Source organism: Heloderma suspectum, chromosome 5 (assembly GCF_057233095.1).
Source record: "Heloderma suspectum isolate Gila_16-S chromosome 5, 16-S_ref, whole genome shotgun sequence".
NCBI lineage: Eukaryota > Metazoa > Chordata > Lepidosauria > Squamata > Helodermatidae > Heloderma > Heloderma suspectum.
Window position 1 is genome coordinate 95,696,876 of NC_139462.1, and position 13,888 is coordinate 95,710,763.

Here is a 13,888-nt window from a genome sequence, read left to right on the forward strand (position 1 = left end):
AATGGTGGCCAACCTCTTCAGCAACTGTACTGCACATTAAGTCCAAAGTATGTGATGGGGCCACCCTAGCATAGATTACCAGTTATACAGTTCCTGCAGTAAAGCTTGTAACCAAACCTAAGCACATGTAATGGAAACAAATTCTCTTTCCCTGTTAACCCATGCCCCCATTATTCTCCCTTTCCTCTGTTGTTTCCCCTGTGTCAAATTTTAAATTGTACATTCCTCAGGGCAGGGACCTGTTCTCTTGTACATACTGATCACACTACATAAATACATTAAATAACAACCATTATTAAAATGTGCAACCACAGGCACACACTCACAGTGCCTTGCTATGCGGTTTGTTTCTTTTGCACTACTTTCCTAATGGCATTGGTAAAGGATTTCAGTCAGAGTGGACAACTTCAGGGGTGTGTGTGTGTGTGTGTGTGTGTGTACCTGAACGCATTGCCCACCCAGATCTTACCAGGGACCACACCCTGCTGGTGAATTTGCCATCCAAATTCGGTGGCATGGCAGCAAAAAAGCAGCAATTTTCCTTTAAAATCAAGGCTGGTGGGGAGCACGTTTAGAAGAAAAAGTGCTGCTTTTTTGCTGGCACAGCAAATGCAGCAGCACCGGCTTTGGGGTGGAAGTAAGGGCTGCAAAAAAGGCTAGGGGGTTTGTATGTTGGTGTTGCCCACCCCGATTTAAATACTGCAGGGTCTACATTGCATTTTACTCCTGCCAGTGGAAGTAAACAGGGCAACATTTTGATCTTACCTGTTCTCTAAATGCTGAATGGAAGAGAGGAAGACATAAACAAAACAGCTCAAAACAAACAAACAGAGGGGAAGGCAGGCATTCAGGTTAAGTAGTAGGGCTGAACTGACTATGTAGTTGAAGCATATCTAAGCTGCCTTTCTGTGTGGACTGACAGGTGCTGGGTGCACTGTGGAGACAGCTTTCTTCCCCTTGGGCAGAAAGAATATGCCTTCTGTGATTGTACCATTGATTGAAGGACACAGAGTGGATGAATTCTGAACAGAGCCATGTCCATTCAACCTTGGCTCCAGGTTGAATGGGATAAGGAGCATTTTAAAAGCATGGAGGAGACTATTAAGTCTGTCCCCACAGTGGTCAGACAGTGTGTCTCTCTGGTTTGCAATGTTGATAGGAATTTGCCTCCTGTTCTGCTTGCTCTTTCTCATTCTCTTCTATTGAATTCTCTTTGTTTTGTCTTCACTAGGGATGTACGAAAGTCACTTACCTTGTTGATGGTGGGGGGGAGGTGTTCCGTCCCTCCCCCCGGAATCCTCAACGGGGGGGGGGAGGCGATCCGTTCCTCCCCCCTGGAATCCTCCACGGCCGGCTGTGCTCTGAGGCAGCTCCGCGGAGCAGCCAGCCAGGCCCAGCCAAGCCAGAGCCGTCCGCAGCCGGATTTCCAGCCGCGGAGGGCTCTGGGGAAAAACAAAACAAAACCCCACGTACGCAAATGGCGGCGGCTTTGGCCGCCGCCATTCGTGTTCTTTATTTTTGGCCGTCTTAATCTATGTAAACATTTACGTAGACTAAGACGGCCAAAAATAAGGAACGCAAATGGTGGCAGCCGTAGCCGCTGCCATTTGCGTACGCGGGTTGTTTTGTTTTTTTAAACCCAGCCATGATAGGCTACATAAATCTTTACGTAGCCTATCACGTGGTTTGTTTTTTTTTTAAACCCAGCCATGCTAGGCTACGGAAATCTTTACGTAGCCTATCACGTCTTTTTTTCTTTTTTTTTTACACAAGACTGCAAATGGCGGCGGTGGCAGCCGGTCGGAAGACCAGCCACCGGAGCCGCCGCCACCCAGAAGATCCGCCCAGGTAAGTCTCGTCCTGGGGGGGATCCGCAGGGGGGCGGCAGGCCGTTCCGCCACGGAGTTCGGGGAGCCGAATGCACTGGCATTCAGCCTCACCGAGATCCGTGGCGGGATTCTCTGACATCCCTAGTCTTCACACATCATTCTGGGTAAACTGCTACTGATTCTGTGTCTGCATGAGTTTCTTTTCCTCCTCACAGATTTCAAATCCTGTGAGAATCCCACAATCGTACTACAGGGACAGGCTTCAAAAGCTTAGCTGAGCATCTTGCCTCCAAAATCTATGCAAATATGCAGGGACTAAATAAACCAACATTCAAATCAGGTGGAAACCAGACTGATGTAGATATATGGTTTTCAGTTTGAAACAAGGTGAGAAATGGGCTAGAGCAGGCATCCACAAATCAGGTCACCAGCTCCCCAGAGGCAAGTATCTCTGGCCCTCAGACAGGAAGGATGCCCAGCAGCAAACATAGCCCATCCCGCAGACTCCCACTCGCGCAGTGGCTGGAAGACTGTAAGAAACAACAGGGATCTTCCCCACTGAATCTTACCTTCTCTATATCCCAGACCAGGGATAGGCAACCTTTTTGGGCCATGGACACATTTGTCAGTTTGAGAAACTATCTTCAGCTCCACCACAAAATGGCTGCCATGGGAGGTGTAGCAAATGACAGTTAACCTGCACAAAAGACTGAGTACAAGGCAGAGGTGGGATCTGAGCCCCAACACACTAAACAACTCCTTTGAACCTACAGTTTTCAGCACCAACAGAAACCTATTCCACAGCAAATCCAGCTGCCACAGAAATCCCAGCTGCCAATGTGTTAATTAGTGTTTTTTTTTTAAGTGGGACAGGTAGGGCACCTTAGCAAATGCAAAGGAAGGTGTTGGGGGGGTGCATTGGTGCCCATCGGCACCACGTTGCCTACCCCTACCCCAGACAAATCAAATAAAGCCCTGCCTCTTACCCAGGCATGCCAAAGGGCTTAAGGGAGAGGGTTGGTAGTAGTGAGCACAGCCAGAAAGAGAAGCTGGCTAGTAACCCAAGTCAATATTTGTGGACAGAAATTGGGGGAAGGGGAAGAGGGAAGGAAGGTAATGCACTGGAAAATTCCCAGATGGGTGGCTGTCTGGATGCCTAGAAATTTGATGAAGCTGCCTACAGACCTGAAATATTTATTTAGTTTTCTTCTTTGGCATCTAAAACCCCCAATACCAGTTTCTAGATATGTGAAATGTTTTCTAGCCTTGGACAGGTAAGGGGGCAAGCGCATTAGGATGCCAGTACCTTCATCAACCCGTGTGACATGCTGCCAGTCTCTGAGATTATTACTGCAAGATTTCTGCCTAAACATATTCTGTAATGTTGCAACTGGAAACAGTATACTGTATGCTGTTTCGTATAGGACAGTATGTCTGGGTGTTTCCCCCTAGAACCCTCCTATGCTTCATGTGTAGGTACCCAAGGATAAATCAGAAGCAAAGCAAGGGAGAAGAAAAATGGAGTACCGCTGCATGGTATTTTGCCATTCTTTTCACCGTGTGGATTCCACCATCCACTCCATGATCTTTCTTTCCCAGAGTTCTTTGTGGACTACCAGGGGATCAGTAAGACTCAGCATTGGCAAAAGATATGGAGAAAACAAAACCCTAAATAGACATTACTTTAGAAGATAAAGCAGTCTGCAATTTAAACGATGACGAATCCTACAACTAGCAAATGGCCTGTGGCATAACCCTTCAAAAGGCAGAACCTATCATATCAGATTGCCATGAAATAGCCTAGAAAGTTTGTTAGGCTGCAATCCTATGCACACTTTCCTGGAAGAAAGCCCCAATGAACACAATGGGACTTACTTCTGAGTGGACATGCACAGGATGGCACTATTAATTAACTAAGGGCTAGACAGCAGCTAGACGGCCATAGGATTGGTTGGTTTCTCCCCGTCCCTCTCCCGGCAGAGGTCATCCCACAGGGCGACCAAGGCAGTTTCCATTCCAAAACCAGGCCTGAAGCCTGACTGAAATGGATCTAGATAATCCATTTCATTCAAGAGTGCCTGGAGCTGTCCTGCAACCACCCTTTCCAGCACCTTGCCCAAGAAGGGGATGTTGGCCACTGGATGGTAATTGTTAACATCCTCTGGGTCCAGGTTAGGCTTTTTCAGGAGTGGCCTGATTACCGCCTCTTTTAAAGAGGCCAGCACAACTCCCTCTCTCAAGGAGGAATTTACAACCTCCTGGACCCAGCCAGACATCCCCTCCTTATTTGATTTAATAAGCCATGAAGGGAAAGGGTCAAGCACACAAGTGGTCAATCGGACTTGGCCAAGTGCCTTGTCCGCATCCTCAGGCCTCAATAACTGAAACTCTTCCATAGAACTGGACCAGATGGTGCTGTGAACGCCTCTACCAATGGAACTGCATTAATCGTGGTGTCCAATTCATGGTGAATCTGGGCGACTTTATCTTCAAAGTGCTGCGTGAACTTGTCACAGCATGCAACCGAGGGTTCCACAGTCTCTCTCCCTGGCCCAGAATGTAACAAGCCACGAACCACTCGGAAAAGCTCCTCTGGATGACAATGAGAAGATGCAATACTGGTGGAAAAGAAATCTCTCTTTGCCACCCTCAGAGTAGGCTCGATAGTGAGCTCTTACCTGTGTTCGGTCAGACTCAGCACGAGTTTTCCTCCACCTGTGTTCTAGCCGTCTCCCCTCTTGCTTCATTGCCCTCAGCTCCGGTGTATACCAAGGAGCTGGCCAGGCTCTGCTCAGAGCGAAAAGGCGCTTCGGCGCAATTGTGTCAACCGCCCGAGTCATCTCTGCATTCCACAGAGCGACCTGGGCTTCAACAGGAGCACCAGCCATACCAGCAGGAAAATCCCCCAGAGCCCTCTGAAATCCATTAGCCTCCAGGGGCAGACCATTTTAATAGGTCCCCCACCCTTGCAGAAGCAAACAGATCTTTTAGGGCTGCATTATATGGTCCTAGCAGGCTGTGTAAGTTAACATTTTCACCTCTGCATTTTTGTACCAGTTAAACGTTCTGAACTGTCTACAAAGGCAGCCCCATGTAAATGCATTACAGCAGTCCATGCAGAGGTTCCCAGGACATCCATTGTGGAGCCTAGGAAACTGGTACATTTATATATGTTTGTATGCTATTTTACAACTTTCCAGGATACATCATACATCTTCAGAAGTGGGCTCATGAAAGCTCAGGCTGCAATAAAGTTAGCTTTTAAGGTGCCGCAGAATTCTCTGCCTTTGCAGCAACAGAGTAGCACAAATCCATGTCTGCAATTCTCAGCAATGTCTCCAGCAGCACAGCAGGTAAGATGAAACCAGATGACATGGAAACAAGCATGTAGTAATGTGGCAGAGGCACATGGTAGTGGCTCTTATGGAGTTTTCCAATTTCATCAGCACAACAACCCTGTCCAGGAACATTAGGGAGATGGATGTTGACTTGGTGACTTCAAGGGCACCGCACGAAATTCATGGCCAAGTGGGGATATCCATGATTTGAGTCCAACACTTCTTCTAAAACAAAACTAGGACACAATATGGGTTGGTATGTTCAGAGAAACTGTAAAAGGAAGGTCACTGTAGGTAACGTTCCAGTAAAGTGTAAAAGGAAGGAAATGTATAGGAAGGCTGGAAGTCCACTCACTAAGACAAGGCCACAAAGAATGTTAAGTGAAAAAAAGTTGGAAAGTCGAAGGCTTTAACAGCTCAATTTCATAGGAAGGTTACATTTAAAGTTAGATATGGTGCCAGTTCCTCTCTACTGGAAAGAGTGAAGCAGAACATCAAACAAAGAAACTAAACCTAATGTAAATGTCTGCCCCATGTTTACCTAGGTAGAGATCCATTAAGGCAGTGTGTCTCCTTCTGTACTTCATGCTTCTCCTCAATATTAATAAATTAATCCAATGTGTCACTCAGAGCAAAAACAAACAAACATTCTCCTCTGTGAGCCTCCAGAGAACAAGTCCAATGTCCGAATATAGTTAAACAAAGAAACAGGAGGCAGAAATAATCACTCCAGCAACCTCTAGTCCTGGGTACATCAATGCCTGAGAAGGTATGATGACCTTCCAAAGAAACTGTAAAAATTGGTCCCGTTTTTCCTGAGGAAAAAGTAATTCTACTGGGATCTGACAGAAAATATGAGGCACCTATCACTTGTGCGGGAAATAAACCAGGAAAAGATTTTTTTTTTCCAGTGCCTCTGACCTATTCCAGTATGATTTAATCTTGGCAATAAGTAAGCCATTATCAGTGTCAATAATAGAGACAGTGTTTTGAGGGAGAATGTTCAGCAATACATTAAAAATAGATTTCACAAGAGCGGCCACTGTGGTTTTCACCATGAATATGAAGGTCAACAGGTGGAAAGACCAAATTGCAGGAACCAGTGATGACTAATTCCTTGCTTGAAATAGTGTTTACAGCAGGCTTGCAAATATTTATTTAGAAGATGGTCTACCATGGCCTGCTCCATTTGCCTGCACTGTTTCTTACACCTCTCCCTCCTCCCTACCATGATACTGAGGTGGCTCTTAATACTTCCACCTATCTAGTATTGAAGGTCTAGTAGACTCTGGAGGTTAAAAAGCGGAGGGAAAAAGGGATGGAGAACTGCAGCTCAGTACTTCTGTGTGTTCAATGCAGGGGACTACTGAGGTGATTGCACAAGTGGATCGGTTTCTCCTCCATTTTGCCTTAAAAGCCCTACTGGCTAAGCTCTTACAGACAAGCACAACACGTACAGTTGCCATAGGGCTGGTTTTCATACTGACAAGTCCATGCAACAATCTGCATGGTGGAGGCACAGATGTGGCCCCTTCTTGAGTGTGATTACACACACACCCTGTAAGACGGCCTTCCCTTACCTGGTGCTCTTCCGTTGTGTTGGTCGGCAACTCCTATAATTCCCAGCTAGCATGGCCAACGCATCAGAAAGCACCAGGTCGGGGAAAGCTGCAATTAGTTATAAGTGTGGTGGATGGGTGGGGAGACACCCACTCCTCCACCAAGGAAGGTGCAGTACTAGTCTGCAAGCATGTGAATGCTTTGCACAACATGCTGCTGCATTCTAGAGCCTCTGTGTGTGGCTGGAGAGAGGGAAAAGGAGAGAGAGGGAAGAAGAGACTGCCCTGTAATGTGCAGAAGCAGCTTCCCACTTGTATTCTTATCAAGGGGCAACTGCTACCTGCCCCAAGAAAGCACCACATTACAAGGCAGGCTTACAGTTACTGCCGCTCAGAGGCATAGTGATGCCTTCTCGAGCAACATCCAGTTGCTAACTGAGGTTCTAATGTTTCAGGCAAGGAATCAGGCCTGGTGAGGATGCCAACGGTGAAGGGGCTTTACACACAAAATGTAATTCCATAGATCACGCTGTCATTCTGATTCCTTCAACTTTACTCCCACCAAGTATCACCTTCTTTTTGTCCTTTGAAAAATAGTAAAATTCCTTTTTTAGATTTCTTTATTATTACATATCCCCCCTTTTTCCTCCAAGAAACCCAAGGAGGCTTACATGATCCTCCTGCTTCATTTCATCTTCTTTTATTTAAGAAAAGTGGAGCAAAGCTGCTGCAAATATACCCTGAGCAATTTCAGTCACAGACACACACAACCCTGGGAATTAGTGTGGAACCTTATTAAGGCCTTTTCTGTGTACACACAGCACTGCTGACATCATCTAACAGCAAAACATCCACCCCAACATTTTAAAAGGTTGTTTCCAACTGTTTTTGCTCTATCACATTTTTCTAAAAGCCTTCGATGCAATCCAAAGGGCACTGCAATCCTATACGTATTTATCCAGGAGCAAGTCCACAGGATTGCACTGTAAGTGTGCTAAGCCCAATCAAAATCAATTGGATGTAGATGCTCAACTGTGTGTTTATGGACCACTGATTTCAATTGGACTTAAGTATGTTTTAACTCCCTTTGGATTGCACCCCTGGTTTTAACTTGGATACTACAGCAGCATCCTTTGAAAGATATTGGGGGAGAGGGCAGAATCTGTCCTCCTACACCACCTGCCAATTGCAATTGCTCCAGCAGACACTATACCAGAATGCAGCGCCCAAAGACCTTCAGGATACCACATCTCTATTCCTACCACTGGACACCATGGCCATCACCACATCCCATCTCTGCGCCACACGCTTGTCGCCACTCTGCTGTTCAAGAAAAACACAAGAACTGACTTCCTGGACCAGATCAAGATTTATCTAATCCAGCATCTTGTTTCTAGCCAGTCAGATACTTCAGGAAACTCAAAAGCAGAGCATGATGGAGACTGTCTCCAGTGTCTGATACTCAGAGACAGACTGCCTTGAAATATGAGCCTACTTCAGTCATTCTGTACCCAAAGGTATGGAACATGTGAAGGGCTCTGGAGAATGCACTGGCTAGTGTCATCCTCAAGACACCGATGTGCAACTGGCATCAGTCTGAAGGGCCCCCGTGTGTATATGGATGTACGTGTGTAGCCATGGAGAAAGGACTTTGCTGTCCCATGGAGGGACACCTATGCATGTACATCCATGTGTGTGAGTCTCCCTTCTGACTGTTGCTGAACATGCATCTGCCAGAGGATGTGGCCAATGCATGCTGGCATCTATGGGCAAGGCTAGTCGGCATGTTCTCAAAAGCCCCTTCATACATTTATTAGTGAATGTCTATGTGGTTTCACTGTAATAGTTAATAGCCAGTGATAGATCCAAGTTCCAAGAATCTTGGAGGATAATTACAGCTGCTGCCAATGTACAATTACCAGAACTTTTGCTATGCTGATACCTCTTGCCTCTGCTTTTACTGATGGTGCAACACTATGAACTGTGTCGTTGTGCTGGTGCAGCTATCTATATAACCAGAGCTGTGCATATTTACTCTCAGGATCAAGCTGTTAGCCTGAGGTTCTAGTCACGCTTTAGAACTGCTTCATAAATCCATGTTTGTGTTCAGAACCAATTCCAAAGTAGACAATGACACACGAGTTTATGGGATTTGGCTAGAAAAGTACAGGTGAGTGACAGGCTGGGCAGGTTTATTTTTCTGCCAAAAGCTGCAACTCATAATCATGTCTGCCAATCAACGGAACAGTTTGTGTTTCTTTTCAACCCACATATGGATTTCTGGATACAAAAAGCACCATATGAAGTGGCTCCTAGACCCCTGAGTTAATGCTTTTAGAATTCAGGTGTAAATCAGTATTTCCCAAGATGGCTTAATATAGGTATATATCACCAAGCTGCCAGAAGTGGGGATTAAGCACAATGAGGCACAAGGAACTCAGAGGAGAGGGATTCGTGACAAGATCAGCATGGAACCCACAACTGTGACCAAAACTTACAGGTGGCCAAAATTAAATTGCTGGGTTCCTTAATAAGCCATCAAAGAAAGACTGAAGTAGAAATGCTGTGTTATGCCACATAACCATTAACATCTCTATATAGAATGAACAAATCCCATATACGGTACGAAAGAATAAATACACAGCTCTGGTTTCATCTCTGCTGGAAAGTACTAGACAGCCTCAATCTTGTGTGTATTTTCATTGCTCCTATATTTTTTCAACGATCACTTGAACCACAAAGACATGTTGTACTGATCAAGAGATAAATTAGCCTCCAAAACAGCGCTGTGCAGAAAGATTTATACTCCCTCCCTATGACAGACAGATATCTTAAACCCGTTTGAAAAAAAAAGAAAAAAAAGGTTTAAGAAGTCTTATTAGCATAGACAGCTTTGCAAGTGTTCAGAAGCAATAATAACTGTGCATGGTTGCTAAAGTCTCCTCTCAGTGGCAAATTCTGATATTGCACTTACACAGCACACAGCCCGGACTCCTCCATAAAACAGTATATAAAAAGGTGTTACCACATGTTAAGGGACTTTAAAAGCCACATTAGAGCACCATAACCAGCATATTGGAAGTGCCAAGCCCCAGTCAAAGCAGATTGATTTTAGAACATTTAACAAGTTACTCCTCTGCAACAAGCGTTGTGTATCTATGAACTCTTTTACCGTACAACTGTTATTTTATCCAGAGAAAACAGCAACTTCTCCAGAATGTTCTTATCTAGATCCGTGTTAATCCTGGTCAAACTTCCTATCTGCCAGCACTCTATAGCAAAATGTAGAGTCGTAGCTCAGTGGGAGAGCCCATGTTTTGTACTCAAAAGGTCCTAGGATCAATTCTTGGTGTCTCCAGGTAGGGGTAGAAAAACTCCTGCCTGAAACCCTGGAGTGCCGCTGCTACTCAGCAGCCCTGTTCAGATATAACAGCAATATCCAGTGGCAATTCTTGGGTTTATTAATGGTTTCTTCTTGGGTTAACGGGGTTATTTTTGTGGCGTTTCAGACATCATGAAAACAACCTATGAAGGTGGCATTTGTAGGTTGTTCCTGGAAATGGCTCACACGTGGACACACGGTGCATGTACCTACAATTTGTGGATTAATTAATTAACCCACGAATTGCCGTCAGATGCTGCCATTAAGTCCAAACGGGGTTAGTGTCAACAATACTGGGCTAAATACTGTGCTCCTAAAATATATTTTTCGTACCCCTTTTGTCAGGACGCTAAACGTATTTCTTTGGAAGAAAGGGTGATTAGGTGTTGTTGTTTTTGCATGCACAATGTTTCCTATTTCGAGTCAGTGACAAAGAAGTGCAGTGGCAGGTCCAAGGTGATGGCAGGATTGCTTCTTGATGCATGCTACAGAAATAGCTACTCTGAATGTTAGCTTGTTTGCATTGTGGCAGGGAACACCATGCATATGGCAATCCTTGGATCTTTGCTATGGTCCTACGCCATCCCAACATCCCACTGATTACATTCAGATTTCGGGTGTAGTGAAATCCATGTGGAAATTAGTTCAATGACACATTTCCACAGAAATTTCACTGCAGCATGAATGAAATTATGGTACTCTGAGCGGCTTCAGAGACATGTGATTACACAGGAAAAAGCTACACAGATCGCAGCCTAAAAACTGTAGGCTTGCTCCTTAATTAGTAACCATGACAGATCCTTCCCATATCCCATGTGGATCTCATTGTCAGGTGACTAGAAAAACACACACCTTATGGTGACGGAGAAAGTGATGATCTACTAGACCAGGTGGCAACAACAGCCACTCCAAAATCCTGTGTGCCAGCTCACTGCAGTGGCCAGCCAGTTGTGTGCATCCACTGCCATACGCAGGTTCCGCTTTCAGCATCTGTTGGCAGACGCTCAAAAACCAGCACCTGCCATAGAGTGCCAAAAGGTGGATCTTGCTTGTGATAGTGGATGCACATGACTGGCTGCGCATGGATCAGGAGTTCGCATGAGCAAGATTCTTAAGTGGTGACCACACACCCAGTGGTTGTGTGAATCAACACACAAACTGTCATGTGAATTCACTATAGGTAGTGTTGGTGGGAGGGGTTACACTGCAAACCTGACATGACAAAGAAGTATTTATACAAAAATTGGCAAAAAGACTTGCATTAATTACATCATGCCTTTTCTCTCTTTCCTTAAACTGACTTTTCAAAGCAAAGGATTTCTATAGCAAGTTTTTTTTTTAAAAGAAAGCAATATAATTCATTTAACATCCAAATAAACTTGCAAACCAACACCTGGAAGATGTTGTCTGTTTGAGTTTTCTCCAACTAGTTTTGCCAAATCACTTTAATCTGAGAGCTCTTACCCTTATTTCAAGTCACTATGACACCATTTGATTCTAACCATGCAGCACACTCCTATACATGTCCACATGTAAAAGTCTAATTGAGTTCAATGGAACTTACTCCCAGGTAAGTGTGTATAGGGTTGCAACTTATATACATAATTACCTGGGAGCAGGGCCCATTCAACTTAATGGGATGTACATTTGAATGGACACGCACAGGACTGCAGTATTGAACACTTTTACTACAGGTGCAATCCTATACATGTTTACTAGTAAGTACCACTGAATTCAGCAGAACTTAGGCTGCAACTTACTTGGGAGTAAGTTCCACTGAACTCAATGGGGCTTCATTCTGAGTAGACATGGATAGGATTGCTTTGTTACTTCTGCACAGGAAACATGCACAGGTTCGGTTGCATAGTCCTGTTGATTTCAACTGAACGATGATGCCTTCAAGGTATTTAGAATGGGAACGTTTCCTGCACAAGACCTCCTTGTTTCAAGAACACTGGGACACAGCCTACTGATGCGACTCCCTGGGGCGGCCGTTTGACTCCTACTAAAACAAGTTACTTGGAAAAGTTCCGTCGAAATCAGAAAGACGTAACTTTAAAGGGCCGTGTTGAGGGGCCTGGGGGCAAAACGGATTCAAAATCCCAGCGCCCTTCTTGCTGCCGCTTAACGGGATTTGTGGAGCGAAGCGTATCCCAGAACTGGCACGGTGGTTCGGGAGGAAGGTTTACTTGGGAACTTGACTCCCAGCCACAGGTGAAATCCTTCTCATGGGAAGGGAGGCGGTGAAGTAAAACCACCCCAAGCCCGAATCGCCCTGTCTCTGAGCAAAGGTGCCAAACCGTTTCCACTTCAACTTGCGGCAACTCCACTGAAATCCTCTGCTGCCACCCAAGCCGGCTGCAAAGCAAACGCGTTTCTTTCAGCAGCCCGCCGCGCCGCTTCCCCTCCCTCGCCTCCACTCTCTGCCTAAACTCAGGTGCGCGGCGGGGGTATATTCTACGCCCGCGGAGCCCCAGGTCCACAATCCCCGGGCCCGATCTCGAGGGAGAGACGCGAAACCGAAGGACGCGCCGCCCCTCCCCCCTTGTGCGGCAGCGGAGCGGAATCGCCTGGGCTTATCCGCACAGGTAGCGCCGCGCTGGGTTCCCACTTCGGCAAGACCACGAAGGAGAATCCGAGCCGCTCGGTTCCCACCTGTTGGTTTGCACAGAAGCGTCAGCGAAGCGACGAGCCCCAACGCCCAGCAGCCTTTCATGGTGCCGCCACTCGGCGTCCGATCCTCCGAGTAGAGCGTCCCTCCAGACCGACCTTTCAGGCGAAGTGTCTCCAGCGCGCATATAGATGTGTGTGTGTGTGTGTATATATATATCTATATCTATATCTATATATATATATATATAGAGAGAGAGAGAGAGACGCGCGCGCACAACACGCACTCCCGAGCATAGACTCCGCGCGGGGCGTCCAACTCGCCTTGCCTGCCCCTCCTGCGGCCACGCCTCTGTCTCTCCCTCTCCAGCAACCCACTGGCTCAGACAGACAAGATTCGTGCTTCAAACTCCAGGGGCTTCGGGGAGGGGGGCGGCGGTGGCCGTGGTGGAGAGACGGGAGCCTATCAAACGTGGCCTCTCTCTCTCTCTTTCACTCTCTCTCTCTGGAACGTTTTAATGCACAGTTTAGAGAAATCATTTCCCTTTTATAGGAGTACATTAAAAAACAAGAAGACAAGAAAATGAAACCTCGTTGTGCCAAGTCTCCCAGAGACTCGAGAGACAGATTTTAATTAAGAAGTTTTAAAGGTTCTTTTTTAATGGGAAGGGTAAGACATCATGCAAAAGTGCCTCTTCGTACAATGAAAACCACCACCATTACTTCCCTCAAAACTCTATTTAAAAAAACATTTACTATCATTGTTGCTCAGGGTTTCGCCGTTTTTTATAACCTCAGCTGTAAGTCATGTGGGTCTATATCGCAAGCGATGTGCATCTAGCGGGAAATTGGGGATTCTCTGCATAATCCAACAAAAGCCGAAATCCCATTGATTGCAATGGAAGAGCTAAGTGTGGGCTGACTGATCTACCACACTGAAATCAACGGGATATAGAATGCGGATTGTGCCCATTATTTACATTTTTGCTGAAGACCAGCTAATTCGCAAGACTATCAAATGGGCAACTTGAGCATGTGAGTTGAGTTCATGCATGCAGAGTTTAGCACGATACGGAAAACTGGCTGCGTGTGTGGTAACTTCACATTCAGTGCTGCAGCTTGCCACTTGCATGGCTTGTCCAAGATATTTCACTGCCTGATGCAGAGCAG

At 45.9% G+C, this 13,888-nt stretch overlaps 1 protein-coding gene across 2 annotated transcripts in view; it reads right to left on the minus strand.

Moving 5' to 3' along the window:
• KIT (KIT proto-oncogene, receptor tyrosine kinase) overlaps positions 1-13,097 on the minus strand; it is a 94,714-nt gene extending 81,617 nt beyond the window's left edge. The window contains exon 1 of one of the 2 annotated variants that reach the window (XM_084856749.1): positions 12,764-13,097. In XM_084856749.1, the coding sequence (XP_084712875.1) occupies positions 12,764-12,824 (61 nt within the window). In that variant the 5' untranslated portion in view covers positions 12,825-13,097. The remainder of the gene's footprint in view (positions 1-12,763) is intronic. The other variant, XM_084856748.1, reaches the window with a different exon arrangement.
• Positions 13,098-13,888: the final 791 nt, after the last annotated feature.